This window comes from Anguilla anguilla, chromosome 13 (assembly GCF_013347855.1).
Source record: "Anguilla anguilla isolate fAngAng1 chromosome 13, fAngAng1.pri, whole genome shotgun sequence".
NCBI lineage: Eukaryota > Metazoa > Chordata > Actinopteri > Anguilliformes > Anguillidae > Anguilla > Anguilla anguilla.
In genome coordinates this window covers 28236714-28256193 of record NC_049213.1, presented here as the reverse complement: position 1 = coordinate 28256193, position 19480 = coordinate 28236714, and the positions used below count along the sequence as shown (strand labels likewise).

The window sequence follows — 19480 nt, the reverse complement described above, 5'->3', positions numbered from 1 at the left end:
AACAAGGATAGGCAATGGTTCTCACAAATGAAATCTCAAAAACATTAAGGCTGCATTTTTGCCTCCCTTTTGCTTGGTAACTTATCACAAAAGAGGATGTTATGTTACAGATGTAATTTTGTGTGAACATGTAACAAACAAGCACAACACCGTCCAGACCTATGGCGCAACTTGGCAAACTATATTTTTTGGTTGATTTTATTCGCTCATATATGGCAGTTGGTTGAAAATAGACACTTCATGCTACAATCATGATAACGACAATGACTGTGCTGTGAAGTTTAGGTAGCAAACAACAAGGCTGAATCCTTTTGACGTAATTTACATAGAAACTATATGCTCAGATCGCCCAGTTTCACTCACTGTGGCCAAGGAGAATCGACAACGATGTAATTCAATCTAATACTGGGAGTTTTGCCGTTTATTGAGGGTGTGACAGAAATGTTGGTGCCGCTGACTGTAATCAAATGTTTTTCACATTTACTGTTCGATTGAGCAAGTACCATTCGCAGTACATTTTTATGGGTTAGTGCTGTTAGATTATGCTAGCTACTTTACATGAACTTTGTACGGTGATCAATAAAGGCTAACAGCACAGTACCACTTACTTCTTGTCAGTTGTACCACCACTGTAATGAACTAAAAGAAAGGCTACAAACGACCTTTTCTATGAGAAATGTGTTGTCGAGCTCACGCGCATAATAATAATACATATTATTATTATAATATTATAATATAATATTATTATATACAAGGAAGTCATCTGTAGATTCAAATCAAAATCACCCAGTTATTATTCTTATTTATTTATTTTTTTACTGTCCCTGCCTTCCCCTTTCATCAGTGTATTAGTACTTCCTGCTGTGCAAATGCAGTGTTGGAACAATAAATACATACTGAACATGGTCAGTCACACACCAAATTAGTTCCAAACAAGTATATGGCAAGTCCTAGTTAAACGTAAGCTTAACGTCCTTTAGACCTCCAGATGATACATCCCTAACAGCTTCTGGGTTCCATTTTCATTCTGGGAACTGTACACACTCGCCTTGTCACAGCTTCAAAGGTTCGCATATACTGTAGGCTACAGGCATGAACTCTAGTTGCAAATTAAAAGAAATAACACAGGCAGGGTTTGAGTTAAATCAGTACCATGCTGGAGAGAAAGGTGTTGTTACTATTTTAAACACAACAGCAGCAGCAGCAGTAGCAGCAGCAGCAGCAGCAGCAGCAGACAGTATTGTGCACAAACCAAACTACTGTACATAGAGAGGTTCTCAGTATATGTTTGATATATATATATATATATATAGTTTTGTGGAGGGGGGGCGTTAGTACATATTTTTAAATAAACATGAAAGAAACACCAGTTTACATGCAATTGATTGATTCAATTAATCGCATTCATGTTAATTGTAAAACGGAAGCTGATAAAAAAATGTCTCTTCTGGTTCATGATGGAAATCAAATTATGTTTCATATTGACAAGGTTAAACTGATTAAATGTAGCTCCTCGCTCACTTCCTGCTTAGCTATGCTCCCAGCTTCCCACAGCAGGCAGCCTGAATTCCACTGCATTCATCAGCAGCTGGGATTTCACTCCTATGCCTGTGGATGACATGTCACAGATGATTATCTGGATCCCGAGAATGGAAGTATAGCTGAAACCGCTACCTCCCTTCCCCCTCCAATCACCAATTGCCCCCAACCCCCCCCCGCAGGTTCTGAACAGAAATCCATTTTTTCTCAGCCAAGATGACCATAGAAAAAAAGGAGAGGGTGAATTTAACAGGTTCCGTTCAGGAAAACGGCGCTGCAACAAATGTCTGCAATTGATATTTGCATGTTTATGGCATGACTCATTGGTAATTTACATCGATATTTCAAAGAAATCATCCCAAGGCAGATCAGCCTGGCTAATCATGTACAAATCAACTCTCACTTCCATTGTTCAAAATATGTGGGCCTCGTCTCTAAATAAGGGAAACAGTCAAATGTTTAAGTTGCTTTTTATATGACTCACACTCGTATCATATTACATGTGCAATTAATGTGAGGCATTTAATGTAACTTCCCTGAATACAGATGGAAGGTTAAAATAAGGCATGCAACTACGCATCGCAAAATATGGCATTCTAATAACACCACTTCACATTGGTGCAATCCAGTGGGCTCTCTCTGCAGCTGTACTAATTAATTAATCTCAGGTGTGCTCAGTTATCAGGGATGCTGTTCCCTCCTATGACAAATGGTGGAGCCCACAAAGCTGAAGATATTCAAGAGTGGTGTTTGAGTCAGATGGCCAATCCACATTGAAAAGCAGGGAGCTGAATTGGTAGTTTGGAGACATTCTTATTTCATCAAATATATTTAATATTGCATTTGAAATATGATTTCTAAAATATTTTTAAGTAATTGTACTGAGTACTTTAATGCCTTTAACATAGTATTTGAATCAAACAATCATTTGAATTATTTCAAATAAAAATATTTGTTGTATTTATCAATTATTTGGCAATGTAGTGTAGTCATTCAGTTTTTGTGTTCAGTTATTTCCTGCTTCCAGTAATAAATCCAATAATTATTATTTGTAATAAAATATTTTCAGTCAAAGAAATAGGCATGCCCCTATACTATCATCATTCAAATTCAAAACGTGTAATGTAACAAACTCTGCTATATGGAGTAGCAGTGGAACTAATTAAATTAATCATAGCAAAGTGTTTTCTTTGGTGAAATAATTCATCATTTTTCTAAACTCCAGATTTCCCCTGTCCTTGTGTTCATTTGAGATCCGTGCCCTGCACATAGAGTGCTTCTTAACACCAAACACAGCTACAGAGTTAGTGCTCTGCTCAGACATGTATCCCTGCATTTTTAATGTTCGGCTGTTACATCATAGCATGTGATTTCATGGGTTTTCAAGGCAGTTTAACTCTGCTTTAGAAGGGCCCAACTTCATGTATCATACATTGGGGGGGGGGGGATAAAAGTGTCGTCGTGACTGCATGCCGAAGTTACTGGAACATTATATTTCTTAATCCTCTGGGTTTTCCTTGGCTTTTCAACCATAATTTAAGATACACATCTGATTAACTCTAAAGTGGTACCATATCTGCTGGCAGTTTTGTCAGTCTCATAGCAGAGCGGGACCAGCGAATCTAAGAACCGTCAGACAGTTTACAGAGCATGTGATTGTGGAGAGGGCTTAACTGCAGATTGTCTTCTGTATGCGACATTTTCAAGTGGATATCTTAAAGAAATAGAACAGCCAAATGATGCCTGCAGCATAGTGTTTTCTAGTGGGTGCTTTTAGCAAAAGTTAAGTACTGGTTGATGCCTGATACCCAAGCATGCACAGTTTCTTAAGTGGAGGGACCAGCAAAACTAATATTTCAGTGCAGGCTTTACAATAGCCTTACTATGTTTTAAGTTTATTTAAAGTCTTCACTCGCCACTGATTATTTTTCATTTTGCAAAGTCAAATTAAAGTATATTAATATTGTCTATTCCTATATAAGGAACTCTCTATAATGTCAAAATGAAATGAAGCATTTAGTTATCTTCAGAAATACATAAAAAATACAAACCTGAAAATGACGCAATTGAAAGTATTCGTTCCCTGTGTATTAACAGCCTAAATTAGGTCAGGTATTTTACTTTTTCTTGAGATATCACGCTAAATACATTAACTAGGACCACCTGTGTTGAACTGCATGATTTCAGAATACTTATTACTGAATGTGAGGTCTCACAATTGAAACAGCAGATCAGCCCTGTCAAGCTATCACACAGACTGACTCAATTGGCAAAGCTTTGAAGCGTCCTACACAATTACTTCTGTTGTAACAAAATGGGAAAAAAAAGTATGGTACAACATGGACCCTACCAAGATCAGGCCATCCTACAAATCCCAACAAGCAGGGCAATTTTTTACAGACATCATCCAGTAGCCTGTTACAACAATGACAATGTTGCAGAACTCTAGCTGAAATGAGAGAAACTGTCCAAGATCAAAAATATTTTCAGCACTTCTCAGACCTGGGCTCATTGGGAGTTTAGCTAGATGGAAGCCGCTTCTAAGAAAGGCCATGGACGGAGTTTGTCGAAAGCCTTTGGACAGACTTTGAGACCTTCTGGAATAAGATTTTGTGGTCTGAAGAGAGTGCTCTTTGGCCTGAAAGCACAACACTATGATTGGCAGAAGCTAAACAGTCAAGCAGGGTGGTGGCAGCGTCATGCTGAGTTGCTTTTCAGCAGGAGGGACTCATAAGCTTATTGCCATCTAGGGCAAGATGTTATTGTGTTGGTGAAGGGGAAAATAATTTCAGTGCATTAACATTTAAGGTGTAACTGGGAAAAATGTGAAATTGTTCAATGGGGCGAATACTTTCTGAAGTATATGAATATGTTTGAGATAAACAATGCATAAATGACATTATTACCTATCCAAATTAACAACAACGTGTCCCAACAATGATACTTAAAACCACAAACTGTTTTCATCTGCTGTTTGCAGATTTGAATAAACACACAGGAGGGTTGTTTTTTTTTAATTTTTTTATTTGAGGTTGTTATTTTATCCCACCTTGGGAAAGGTGCTACTCAGCAAAGGCCCTAGAGGGCCTCAAACATTTAATATCCTCCAGCAGCTCAGGAGTTGCTTGCTAGTAGGAATTATAAGCGCTTACATGCCATGACACAGGAGGACTGTGTGTGTGTGTGTGTGTGTGTGTATGCATGCAAGTTTTACAAAAACTCCTGACAAAACTGCAGAGCAATTAAAAGCCAGGGCTAAACCGGAGTTGAAGTGTGTACCAGGCTAGGACTATTGTGGAAAAGAATGCAAGATAGAAAATGATTGTGCTTAGACGCCCCCCCCACCCCCCCACCCCACACACACACACACACACAAACACACACTTGGAATGTCTGGACAAAAACCAACACACTTTATCTTAATGATAATTGAGAATATCTTTCATATTTTTTCTGGTCTGGTTAATGGTGGACAAGCGGCCAAATGGATTTACCATACATGTATATAGTGATAGTGTCCGATGGATATGCATCGATCCATCGGACAAAGTCCCAAAGTCCCCTTTTTTGCCAATTAGAGGTCATTGCCTACATTTTAAAGATGCAAATCACTGTCTGTCCACTTTTAATTTCAGTTATAAAGCCACTACTATGAGTATTTACTAATATTAGTAACTGTTTATGAGCTGGCAATAGAATATAATTGTAATGGAACTAGAGTGCTTTTTTTCTTTTTCATTTAAGGTTATGCAGAGGATGAAATGTTCCAAGGCCCAACCTGGAGGATGGAACCTAGTGACCTAGTTCTTCCCATCGATTCCCCAGACCAGGAGATCACAATAACATGTGAAGCAGCAGGAACTCCTGCTCCACAGTACAGGTACAGCTCCACCAAAATGTTTTACCAAAACAAACGTCCACTGCACAGGACAGGTGCCGCACCATCACAATTTTGCTTACCAATATGCTGGGAAAGAAAAATTGCGATTTTACTCATCGATTGACATGAATGCAAACGTTGATGTTTTTGTGGATTATATGTGTAATTGTTAGTGTGTTTGTGTGTCTTAAAAATTCTTGATTAACATAATCATAAAAGATTACTTTTGAAATCAGAGGGTATTTTAGTTTCTTCCATTGTTAGCTCTGGATAAACTGGGACATATTGCATGTACAAGGAGACACATTAGGGAGATTATGAATGACTACAGATTTCTACTCAGAATTCCTGGATATCCTTTAGGACATTCCCTGATAAACAGAATGCCTGCATATAGCAGTCCACACTGTTTTGTTGGAGATTGTGTTTCACAGCTTGGTCAGCAACATGTAAATGCAAAGCAAGCAGTCGAGAGATGAAATAACCTTGGGTGACATTCTGTTTAATGCTTACATTTCCTCAATAGCTTTTGTGCTGAAAACATGGGCTTAAAGAAGTACCAGGGAGCATCACTGCACTTGTTATATAAGCACATCCATTTAAGGAGGAGTAAGTTAGAACAGTGCAACTTAAATGTGCAACAAGGGAATGCTTTTTCACCATACTAAAGAACTTCAAAAACAAAATCAGGATATCGAGCCACAGAAATAGCACACAGTTAACTGCATGTCAAGGTTCAGGGGGATCGCTCTTGCCCTAGTTTTGTATGTTTAACTAGCATGTTACTGTAATAGTTTAATATAAGGATATTGTGATCATCATATATGGTATATAGCTGGTGTAATATGACAGTATGTTGATTTAATATTGTTACATTATTATTTCAAACAATTTAGTCACTCGTTTTACTTTTTGTTTAGCTATGTACAATTTTTTTTGTAACTGAATCATGGTTTGACGGTATTGGTTTTACAGTGTCGTGAAAATATTCCCTCTGAATGTTGCATGTAACCAACAGTTTATTTATTTATTTGTTGCTAGGTCTAAATTGCTCTTAAATGGCATCTATGCTCACGTTATTTGTGATACTGTGCATTGTACAGTTGTAGTGAACAGTTATGAAACAGAAAGAATACAGAAAGAATACTCATAAATTATTCTAATTTCTTTTTGTGTTGTCTGTGTGGCAGCTTTAAGTATAACTGAGGTAATATACTGTTTATGTAAAAAGATTATGCATTTGTAAAATACAGTTGGGCTTGGAAATTAAAACTATATATTGTAAAACGAAGCTGAGTAAACAATTTTGATGGTTTCTCAGCCTGTAATACTAGATAGTTATTCAACATCCTTTCAGCAGGTCTAAAGATGAATTACAGTCCAAAGCCAAGGTGTTATCTTTATTCTTTTGCTTCAGTGGAGTACTTGATATGTTTAATCATTTGTGTAAGGTGCTGCATGACTTTCATTTGAATTGCTATGGAAATGTGCTGTTTTCATCAAGCTAGTGATTTGAAACTCCCTCTGCCCCAGAGAAAAATTGATGGTAACAGTTTCAAAGAACACAACATCCTCTGGAGGGTTTGGGTACTGTTAGCTGTGAGATCACTTATATTTGTATTTGTATGGCCCAGAAAAGGTAGCATGGAAACTGATGCCCCCTCAAGCTATGAAGAGAATTTTTGTGATGATTAACAGCAAAATATCAATTTTAAGCTCTGCATTTATTTTACTCACAATGGAGTACTCCACATATTGCTTGTGCTACAGTGCCAGCTCTGCACAAATTGGCCAGAACCATCTCCCCAAGCTTTTCTCTTCTTGCAGTGACTGGCTGAAATGATGGGGCTCTGAGGCCCATAAACCCCAAACAGCTTTTTCCAGCAATTGGTCTAAAATATCACATTGGCTATGTTGGCTGTGAGCAGATGAACATGCCATCTTCTCTTTCTTCTAGGCTTCTCAAGGTGTTGATATTTTGACAATGGTGCTACTTAGTGATCAAACCTCCCTTTAAACTGATCATTGGTCTTTATGCACTGCCATGCCCTATTTAGTGTCCTGTAAGCTTAGACCTCAAGCCATATCCTCACGTTGATAACACAAACTGGCCTTAAAGTAAGCCAGAGCTTTCCACTGCATAGCAAAGAAGCAAAAAAGGCTATGTTTCCCATGTATAGCTTACTGATCATATTTAGGCAATAAGGAAAACAAAAAAAAAAAAACATCTAGCATCAATAAATGTTTCAGTTCACAGTAAGAATGTTATTGATTATAAATCAATTGAGTGAAAGGAAATGTTTGCCCCTTCAGCAAGTCGTACCTCATCATCATGGAGCATCAATAGAGCTGGCAAATAAACTGACTGGAGTCCATTCTGTAAGACTCTGTGCCTTTTGCTTGTTTTGAAGCAATCAAACAGCACCAGACTGCTGTACTCCGCCTCTTTTACAATATCACAAAATGACCTCATTACTGTGTTTTTTGAAAGCAACTGCTTTTTGTTTTGACCTTTCTTGATGGCCAGACAGTGATGCTGAACCTACACAAAATACATGTCTGTAACTGCAAACAGACAGTGAGCCAGTTGCTGGTAGATTCATGTTTAATATTCAGTGCTTCAGACAATTTTGGAGAATAGAGATATTTGTTTTTCTTTGAGGTGCCTGTGCATGTGCATGTGCATGTGTTTTTGTATGTGCACATGGATATACTGTATGTGGGTTGTGTGTGTGGGGGGAATTGGATCTCTGTTGGTTGTAGTGTGTGGTGTTCAGGGGCTACCTGTACCTGCAAGCTGAGGTGAGATTTGCCACTGGTGGGGAGGATCTGAAGAGGTTCCACTGTTGGCCCCGCTTTGATGAACTGACCTCATACAAAATTCATATGCACAGTGAGATCAGCCAGGGCTCCTCCTGACCAATGGGCTGTACTGTCATACATCCAGAAGCATTGCTCACTTCACTTGATGGGGACCTCTTGCCAGGGCGGGTTCCCCTTTGCTCAGTGCATAATTTCATTTATTTTCCAATAATCATTTCTCACTCCCATTGAGGGCCTTGGGAAATAGGCTTATTAATGTGCCACTTGAGTTCTTGAGAAGTTCAACAGCTATGGTGTCAGTACCTGCACTAATGATTTGGCAGTGAGGGGACAAACAGTTAAAATGCATTAAACATGGAGATCATGAGTATTCTCAGTCCTATGTTCATGAATTCTCGCTGGTTAGCAAGTAAGCAGCAAGTGCCAGAGAGCTTTACTTTTAACCGCTTTTCTTCTGTTTCCCTGGGCAAATTATGGGCATGTTTTTAACATTTTATTTTTTTTCAGACAGATTAAAGCACTGATTAAAGCTTTTATCCAAAGCGCTTTACAATTGATGCCTCTCATTCGCCAGAGCAGTTGGGGGTTAGGGGTTAGGTGTCTTGCTCAAGGACACTTCGACATGCCCAGGGCGGGGTTTGAACCGGCAACCCTCCGACTGCCAGACAATCGGTCTTACCTCCTGAGCTATGCCGCCCAACATATCTTTCTCATTCTGAACCAAACAGTGAATAAGCTAGTGGGGCTTTGCCTTCATAATGTACTTAATGGCGTAACTTGTGCAAAGAGTTGCTTTGCTGTCTATCGCCCAGCCCTAATTGATGCAATAATTTTGTCCTTCATAGTTCTGATATTTCAGTAGAAACAAGAACACTTGACATATCACTTTGCAAAAAATAGGTTCGGTTTTAATTTAACCAGTGTCCTAGGGCACTGGTGCGGCATGCATATTGTTCAGCACCAAGTTGGTGTGCAGTATATGGTTTGCCTTTAAAATGGGAGCACTGCTGTACTGCAGCGTAAGATCTGATGCATAATTTTTAAAAAAGGAAAGATTTTTATTTTTGTTGAATGGATTGTTTTTTGTAACATATTAAAATAAACATATATTTCAAACATAAGTACGGACAACTGCGCATACAAAAGGGTCAAAGTTAAAGTAACATGCCTGCTGAAAAGACTGAGCCTAAGGTACTGTTAACAGGCTGTCGGATAAACGTAATGTTGATACAATAGGGAAACGATTCAATGAGAGGGACAATAATGTTGCATGGATGGATTGAATCCTTATATAAATGAAAGTGTGTACTGATTAAAGATATCCAGTGTTTCCACACTTTTTTTTCTTCTTCTTACAGCACTAATCAGAAGATTGCCTTGTGCCGTAGTTATACTGGCTAGTGTGGTTTCTACAGTATCATTTTTTTAATTTATGCCTCCCATTCAGAGCTTAGAGCCTTTTTTAGTATTCACCATGCATCTGTTGAAGGATGTAGATAATTCCTCTGGTCTGTGGACTAAAGTACAGGGAGAGAGAATGAGCAGCAGTGTGTGTGTGTGTGTGACCGTTGTAAGCACACCTGAGTCTCCTTCAGCATGACTATGCCAGTGAGCACCTGATTGGCTCAGGCTATTGCCCGTCTGTTCCCATTAAGTGCAGCCACACAGGGAGATGGAGGGAAGTGGTCTGAAACAAAGACCATTGAGCATAATTCTTCCCCAATATTGCTTCCTTTTAAACTTCTACACTTGACTAGCAAGTATGACCACAGCGGACAAAAATCTACTATACCACGAGACTGAGCAGGACATTGCTCCGTGGTCTGGGTTTTGTGCTCCTTTCCCCAGTTTATTTGTCTTGGTGGATTAGCCTTGGTTACCAGAAGGTGAAGGATGGTAACCCTGCCATAAATCCCATCTTTGTGAAGCTCATACATGCAGTTTTTGTTTAGACTGGTTCACTGAGGTTGATTCATTTCTGTGGTTATTCTTGAGGCTTTAGTTTTGAGGCATTTAGCAACTATGCGGTTAAGTATCCATCTGTCCCTGTCATGAGCTTTGACTTTCAACGACTGTTCCTTTTTGCCAGTGCAGTCTGTTCATGTTTGGCATATGTTGGCATAGTTTTTTCAAACTGCCTCATTAAATTGTTATGAAATATTATTAAATATTTTCACAGTTTTTGAGCATCTTGTTGCTTTGAAAGCCCACATATTAAGTGCTGATTGTCAGCATAGATTGGGGGCGTGTCCAGGGTGTATTCTTGCCTCTTGCCCAATGCACGCTGGGATAAGCTCCAGCACCCCCCGCGACCCTGCTCAGGATAAGTGGGTACAGATAATGGATGGATTAGTCGTATCATTTTTGTTATAGTTATAGTATTTGTTTTCATAACAGTGGTTGCAGTGGGTTTGTATATAAAGGGGACAGAAATGTTACAATAATTCAGACACTGAGGCAAATTATGCATGAAAGACTGCAATACCTTTTGTCTGTTTAGCGTGAGTCTTGGAAATGTCTTTGCTGGTTTTCAGAGGCTGTGGAGCTTTTATTTATTTTATTTTTTTTCTTCAACTCTGTATCTACAAAATATATTTGTCACATGCCAGAGAAGCAGACCAAGAAATCACACATTCAGAGTGACATGGATTCTCTCTGCATGTTTTGATTATGTCAGAGGACTGCAGGAAATAATTCCTCAATGATCCTGTTGCACTATGACATGACAGCATAAACAGCCATCTGCATAGTTGGGCTGATTACAGGGTAAATTTTGGAGGTGACTGTTGCTACGGTGTAAATTGTTTTTCATTGTACTAATTTACAGACATTTTTATTGTCTTATTTCCATTTTTTGAAAGTCATTGATTTAAATGTAGATCATTAAGATTCGGTGTGAGTACAATTTTAATGAGATCTTATTATTTGTTTTGCTAGGTAGCAGGAGTTCAGCAACAGATAGCTGAACAGCAATTAGTTTCCCCATGTTGTCACGTGTAGTTGCTAACCGCTTTGATTTTTATTTTTCACATTTCTTATCAGTTCTACATCAGCTCTGCTTACAGCAGTGCATTGATTTTTATTATGTTTCCTTTTATTTAGATCAGCCCAGGGGGGTTAAAGTTAATGATGGCGAGGAACATACTGAGTTCAAACTACTGTATACCACAACCCATGTGGAAAATGCAGAGACAAAATCACAGACTGACCAGTGATCAGAAAGAAATGTAACATTTCAATCATGTATACAAGTGTACAATGTTTAAGGTATAATGTTAGCTTTGTGGAACAAGTGACAGTTGTGCCACTGTCACTACAAAACATGTCAGTAACAGTTGCCTTCCATTTATGGTGAGTTCTGGTCAACTCCTTATTGGATAAAATGCTATCACATGATTTAAACTTGTGCGCATTGCTACATACAAGTTACTGGTACTCTTGGTCACTAAGCCTGTACATAATTGTATTAGCTATGGCACTAGTTAACAAGGCGGTTCTGTAGCTGTAGCTAGCTGCTAACTAACTGCTAAGCCACGTTAAATTCAGCTCAGTTGATACCATGGAAATGTCATGCTTGTGTAATGTTCAGGGGTTGAATGCACAGTGAAGATTGAAGAACTGGTGATGTATTGCCAATTTGGTTTTGATAATATTAACAATTGTTATTGCAGTTTTTCTATTACAAAGATCTTATTCAGATTGGCCTCAGAATACAAAATTGTGGCTTAGCAAAACATTTAAACAAGCAGATAAGTGAATATTAAGGAAATACACCAAACACTTCTTAACTCCTATTTATTTATTTATTTATCTATGTCTCTCCTCAATGATACCTTGTAGTTATTCACAGAGTACACACAATTGCAACCACATTAGCAAATCCACCTGATTGTATTACAGAGGAAGCTTTGTGGCTATTAAACTGCTCATGAGAGTAAAGGAAGCCTCTTGACAATGTGCCTGAACTAAACACAGCTAACTCTATCCTTTCAGAGAAATATCAGAAGAGTCTGATGATGATATAAAATACATGAGTCATCTCCCAGAATTATAGGTTTCTTTAAAGCCTGGGATATTCATTGCACTGCATTTGGGTTCCACTAAGTAGCAGGTCACATCATGCTGAAGAAAGCTGCAGGGGAAGGTCCTGCCTCCCTGTAAGAGAAATGAATGCAAAGTTTGCTCAAAGGTTTCAAATCAGATGTGCACTTACAATGAGGATCTTTGTATGTTATCGCCTGAGTGTATTTCAAGCATAATAGGCACCCACACACACACACACACACAGTCCCATACTGTTATCCTTGTGAGGACTTCCCATTGACTTCAACCATTCCTTAATCTCTAACCGTAACCCTAATCCCAACCACTACATGCCTAACCTTAACCCTAACCATAACCTAATTGTAACCCTAACCCTAAGTCCAAACCCTAAAGCAGCCTCTTGACCTTGTGGGGACCAGCAAAAGGTCCCCACAAAGATACATTTTCCTCATCTTTCTATCCTTGTGAGGACATTTGGTTCCCACAGAGATAGTATTACAAGCGCACACACACACACACACACACACACACACAAACACACAGCTGAAAATGGGGGGATTCAAAGCAGATGTTTCTTTAAAATGGTAAAACATTTGCATTTAATTAAGATTAACTAAAAGCTGATCATCTGTACTTTTGTGTTGTATTCCTAGTTTTATCTCAAATCCAGATGCCTTAAATATACAGCAAAAATAACTAATTTCACACTACAAGAGGAGTTTGTAATGGAGACCATATTACTTATGCAAGCAACATGGTGGTTTACATTTTAAACACACAGCAGAATGTCTGTTAAGTGGACTGCCAATCAGACATGAACCAAAGTCCAGACTAATGTGCTGTGTTTAGTGGAATAATTCGTAGACTAATGTTTTTATTTTTTGATTGCATTATACGTTTGTTATGTAACTGATTGCAATGACACGTCAGATTTCAAGCAGCCATGATTTCCAGTTGTAAGGGCTGCAGTACATTGAACAGACTGAATTTTCATAGGCTAATCAGCCTTAGTGGCAATACTGACTGAAATAATGTATTTCAAGGGAGATTTTCTGACAATCACACTCTGTTGTGGAAAACAGCTTTTATATGAAGCTGTTGTAGCAGAAAGGAGATCCACCTGTAAGATAGGCACAGGTAACACTGTAAAATGTGTCTTCTAATGCCTCAGTTTCCACCTGCCAACAGAAAATTGGGCATGTGCAAGAGCTTGAGCTGAGTCAGATGCCCTTGTGAGAACCCACATTCTTTAAAAAGGCTAAAATGGTGGCACATGCACGAAAAGAGAGTTGCTCACACATTCTGGAATCAGATAAACCACATTTTCCAATGTCACACTTCCTTGGACCCGTTTTATTTGCCACTGGCAGACTCAGATGACTAAAATCAAGGTTCAAAATTTAAAAGCCAAATTGAACATATTGAGCTAGTTCATGGAGAGCACCCACCCAGCAAGAAATTGATTTGTGTGTCAGTGAAAGCTTGTGTTTAACATAACTTCACAATATGAGACCAGGAGCATAAATGCAATACAAGCACAGAATATAAGTACAGAACATCTAATCACATAATGGGCATGGGACAATTGCCACTAGAATTAAAAATGTCAAATGCCATCTTGGTTAGATTTCCAAACCAATAATAATGTTATGTAAAGTACAGCTTTCATATTTGATTTGAAATTTGAATCAAATTTGAATGTTGATGGGAATTGCAACATTTGAATTTTTTAAGCAAAAATTAAAATATTATTTTTTTGCGTTTGTTTATTTAAGGCCAATTTATAACATATACTTTCTGTTGAAAACTATTTACTGTCACTCATTATTAATTTGTTGAAACATCTGAAAACTTCAGCTTAACTAAAAGTTACATTAAGGGAAGACATCTTGCGCTGGATCCAAAGGAAGATAATTGTATGCATTTTTGGATAGCATACTACTCTTGTACTGTGAGGCTTTTCCTCATCAGATGTATGATGTTACAGTTGTCTTAATAATTGCATGATTTATTTATTATGAATTTTTTAAAGTACCTACCAGACATTACCGTTAAATTATCTAGGTATCCGTCTTTTTGACCTATTGTATAATCACACAGGCATTGTAAAACTACTGCTAATTCGGGAGTGTGGTAAATGAAGCTGCCAAATCAAGGCATTTTGTGATTCTCTGGCGTAGTTTTAAAAGAGCCTGATTTATGAGAATAAATTGGTTGGATTGGCTACATTATGAGGCACTGTTTTCCTTCACCAGTGCCCAGTAAGCAGGCAATCCCATCATGTCTGTGGAACAGCAAGCACTAAGTCTAAAGAGGCTCTGTCAGTCTGTCTCAAGAGGAAAGTGATGTTTGTCTGAGTGGTGCAAAATATTTTTGCCATTTTACTCAAGCCTCTTTGGGCAAATGTCAAGAATGTCAGGCAGTTTAATATATATATACATATATATATATATATATATATATATATAGCTGTTAAAATTTGAATTGCTGAAATTTGTAAATTCAAATAGATTTGCATTTACCTGACTATGTGAGAGATATGAAATGATGCTGTATCAACTGTTTCATTGATGTCAGACATTTAGTTGTGATTAGAGGTAACCAAGTAAACTGCTTTGCCTACAGCCTACAGGTCCTTGTTGTCCATTTCACTTTGTGTCTCTCCAGTCTCCACCACTGGCGAGCACATGCAGCTCTACCTTGCTAAGTCTTTAGCCCTGTAATGGCCTCTGTGAGCGCAATGTGGCATCCCTGGTGTAGGTCTATGTGATGTGGAATGCAGCATGCCACAATGGCTTTCTTAGGGCTATATTGTGAAGTACTACCTGGCTGGAATGCATCTGAAATGCATTTTTATCATTGGAAAGTTTCACTCAATAAACGACCTAGCCCTAGAAGAGCCGTGCATGAAAGCAGGTTGTCTGTGTGTTGTGGGCTCTGCGTATCGGGTAAGCAGCTACATAAATGACACGGTGATCAGATGGCGCATGTAACTGCGCATGTGTGCTGTCAGTGACACCCAAGACCCCAGGGAATCTACAATTAAAAAATAAAAATAGACAGCCACTGCTTAGTTATCTGCTGGCTGTCAAATGTTGCAGTAATGGAAATAAACACTTGTGCATGCTGGATTAGACTGGATGAAACCTAATTTATAGCTGAGCTGACATTGGAGAAATGGCAGTTGCAGAGCCCTGGGTATGCTGAAAAGGCCCGATGGCCAAGTCAGCAAGGGCCGCTCTGACTTTCACAGTGACAGGGAGGGCACAGAGATCTGGTAGGGTACTCTCCATTTGGAATAACCAGTGAGGATATTTCAGCTAGTAGCAGTCTCTGCCTGCATTCCTCCTCAGACAGCATTTAGTATATGATACGGTATATGATATAATACTTTGATATGACTTTCAATTAGTTACTGCGTTAAAAAGAAAAAATTGAACATTGCAGAATCCATTTTGCATATGTATATGCATACCGTCAAGTCCAAAATTATTGGCACCCTTGATGAAGATTACTAAAAAGGCTGTATAAAATAATACAGGTACTGAGCTATCTGTATGCTCAAAATTATTGACACCTCTGTTTTAAATACTATGTGTACAAACTTTACTCCCAGAATTAAATTAAAAAAAAAAATAAATCATGAAAAATATCCCTTGGAGCTACCCTTCACAGTTATGCAAGTTGTGTATGGTACACGATTGAGCTGCCAGTGGATGACAGAAGATGGATAGCTCATGACATGGAAATAGGCTGTCATGTTATTTGCCAACAGCCTAAAAACTCATAGCAAACAGAAAATCAGTCATTTTACTCTGCCGCCCCTCAGTGTAGCAGGAAGTGGCAATACCTGCCGTGGTCCAAGCCATTTTTGCACCCCTGTCTGAAAATACAGTCCAGTGCCCCAAAGTCATATAACCCATAGCTAAAATAAAATGAATTGTGGAATTATATGTTTTTTTGTCATTAAGCATCAGCCCTGTCAAATTAGTGTTAGCTAGCCGTACCCTTGACATGATTTCTGGTCTAGTACCCACTAAAACTGACATCAATAGCTTGACACAAACAGGGCAGGCAAATGATGCAGGGACACTTTGCCCCTCTGCAGCAATATGGCTCTCAGCGTGCTAATTATTATCCCTGTCTGAAAAGTTTGGGTTCTGTTGCCCTTTAAGTGGTCACACTCTCTGGCAGCAGAGGGAGTCTTTACTTCTACCGGCCAGCCAGCTGGCTCATCCTCAACCTTTGGTTCACTGGAACTGGAGGTAGATGTGATTGGTGGTACAGCCTATTCTACAGACTTAAGCAGTGAATGATACTGGCTGTTTAATATTTCTTCTTTTTCCATTTTCTTTTGAAACTTCTGATTGTTGGGTATTTGGGTATTATTATTTTTTTAGTATGAGAGTGTATCGTAGGCCTAGGCTGTAGCTAGTTGCCTAGTAGCAAGCATTACTCTACACTTTTTCAAATTTTCCAAAATACTGTAATCAATCATTATTTTTCAATTTATAACATTTCATGATTGCTTGACATTGAGAAAAAACTCCTGGCAGTAACAACAAGCTGGGGGTGGTGCTGGAATCCAGCTAACCACACAGCCACTAATTCTGTTGTTCTGTTTGCTAGGGGTACAGCACTGAACTCTGTGGTGGCACCATTGCAGTTTGCCATCTTGTGTGACCTTGGATAGCAAGTGAAATGATCAAAACGATATATCCTGTATCAAATTATAAATATGCACCCCTGTTTTTTAGGGATTTAAGGATGCCATCAGTGTGTGATAGCCTGTTTGAATGTGTCTTCCCTGTTTGTTCAAAATTTGAATGAAAATGAGAACCTACAAATTTCAAAAAATGATTTGATGTCTCGATGCAATCCGCCATTAAACATATTCCAAAGCCTATTGTTCAGCTCATTCATTGATTGGTGCCAAACAACTGTGGATAAAGGGACACTGCAAGTTTTACTCTGTGTAGCAAAGTGCTGTGTACATTAAGCTCCTTAAATGTTTATGATGTCATTTATTTATTATCTTAATGTGATTTTATTTTAAGCAAAGTCACAAGAAAGCAAACTGCTACTATCCCGCAATTATGTAATAAACACAAGCTGCTCAGAAATAGATATTTGTCTGAGCAGTTTTGTAAACACCCAAGATAATGCAAAATGACCTTCATGGTGAGCTAATCATGTGGAAAAACTGGAAGAGCTAGCAGGAGAGATTTGCCTGGATATGTAGCTACATTGCTATTTTTAACAACATATGCAATGTTAAATGCCATTTAGGTTGAGCTAGTTAAATAGATAACTTTCTAAACTTCATACTGAAAGTTCTTACCAGTGATTCCAAGTGAAGTACAGTATTTTTACTGAAATACCTGCACCATACATAATAATTATTTTGCCAGATATAAGAGGAATCCTTATCTCTGGTTAAAGATTCTTTCTTGGGCAAGCGAGAAAGGAAAAGGTGGGTGACGTGTTGGAATGACATCAGATTCAGATTCATTTAATCACAAATTCAGTGTGGAAGGAGAGGTTATCTAGTGTAATGTGACTTTAATCATTTTAAAGCATTCAAAAGCAACTATTATCTTTTCACACAAAAGTATTTTTAAATGGAAACTCATTGATAGACCCACTTGAAAATGACTACAATTATGTTTAATGAGGCGGTCCATAGAGAAGGCAGTGTTAAGGATTGGTGTAACAGGCAGTAAAACTGTCAAACCGCATGTAAATTAATTAGGCTGTTCAGATCTGCAGTTGAATCTTGGTTAATTTTTGTGGCTAAGTTTTCAAAAATATTTATTCACATCTTCAGTTGCTATAAGATGGCTAACTAAAACAAATGTTCTTAAATTAGCTTTCACATGTCTGGTTTGTGTTGTCCACCAGAAAAATTAATCTGTGCTCAGCAAATCAATCCCTGTGATAAATGTTTTCAAGTGCGGCTCTCGTGAGACTGGCTCGCTGATTGTGTTTGTGTCTTTGCAGATGGTCCCTAAACGGAACGCTCATCGATCTCGGAAGTGACTACCGGCGTCACATGTCTGGGGGCAGCCTGATCATTAATGGTCTGGACAGAAACCAAGATATGGGAACATATCAGTGCATTGCTTTCAACACACGAGGAACCATCCTTAGCAGGAAAGCAAATCTACAGTTTGCATGTGAGTTTTGGACAACCATACATCCTCCACCCCAAATGTGGTACTGCATTGTAGCAAATTTGTGAATATATTTGTGCGCTGTGTGTGTTTGTGTGTGTGTGTGTGTGTTAGATTAATAAAAGTAATAAAATAAGTGCGGGGAATACCAAATAACAACAGCAGCCGCACTGGGATTTGACTGGGACTGAACTCGATGATTTGATTCTCATTAGTTGGGATGCCTCTAGCTCTGACAGCTTATGGGTAGGATTTCTTATTGACTTATGTTCTATTGAGCATTACCTGACCCCAGGAGGTGAAAACAACCTCAGCCAAATGCATTTATTAGATTTCCAACATTAACAGCATGTTTATTTTATTCATATTAGGCGCCGCAGGACTGCTATGTTAAGACTGTGGCTATGTGAGGCTTTTGTCACAAAGATAGGCAGTGTGGGGATGTGCTTTGTCCCTGAGCGGTACTTGGCACAGCAGCGACTGGAGGACTTGCCTGCCTCCCTCCCCATATCCCCGTCTGCTATTGATTGTCCTCATGAGTGAGAAAGAGACAGCCTTTCCACTTCAGCACAAGGGCTGGGCTTTCATTATTCCCATGGGTGAGATGAAGAATCTCTCTAGTTAAAGGCAGAAGCCGTTTTTAGTCGACAGTATGAGGTATAATTAATTTATTAGCTGTTGGTTAGTTAGATGAAGCGTTGAGGGGCTTGAGGTCTGTATTTCTGCGTGCTCCATCGGTGCTGCTCAGACAGATGCATGTTTTATAGATATACTCAGACTGTGGCCTCTCCTTGAAAAATAGTTTAATCTACTGTATTAAATGTTAGCTGCTCTATATTTGTATTGTATCTAAGGTTGTGCATCAGTTTGAGTCATCATTGGGCATCGGGTTAAATATGATAATTATACATACATAGATACATTGTTTGAGTTGTTCGTGGAATGGTCTCAAAATGTGTGTCATGGTGAAAGCTTATATAATGTAAACAAAAGTAATGATACAGATCTCCCAAGGTAAATG

The 19480-nt window shown here is 38.6% G+C and overlaps 1 protein-coding gene across 2 annotated transcripts in view; it reads left to right on the top strand.

Moving 5' to 3' along the window:
* cntn3b (contactin 3b) overlaps nt 1–19480 on the top strand; it is a 66809-nt gene that overhangs the window by 14216 nt on the left and 33113 nt on the right. For both annotated transcript variants that reach the window (XM_035386746.1, XM_035386747.1), the window contains exons 3-4: nt 5284–5419; nt 18287–18462. In XM_035386746.1, the coding sequence (XP_035242637.1) occupies nt 5284–5419; nt 18287–18462 (312 nt within the window). The remainder of the gene's footprint in view (nt 1–5283; nt 5420–18286; nt 18463–19480) is intronic.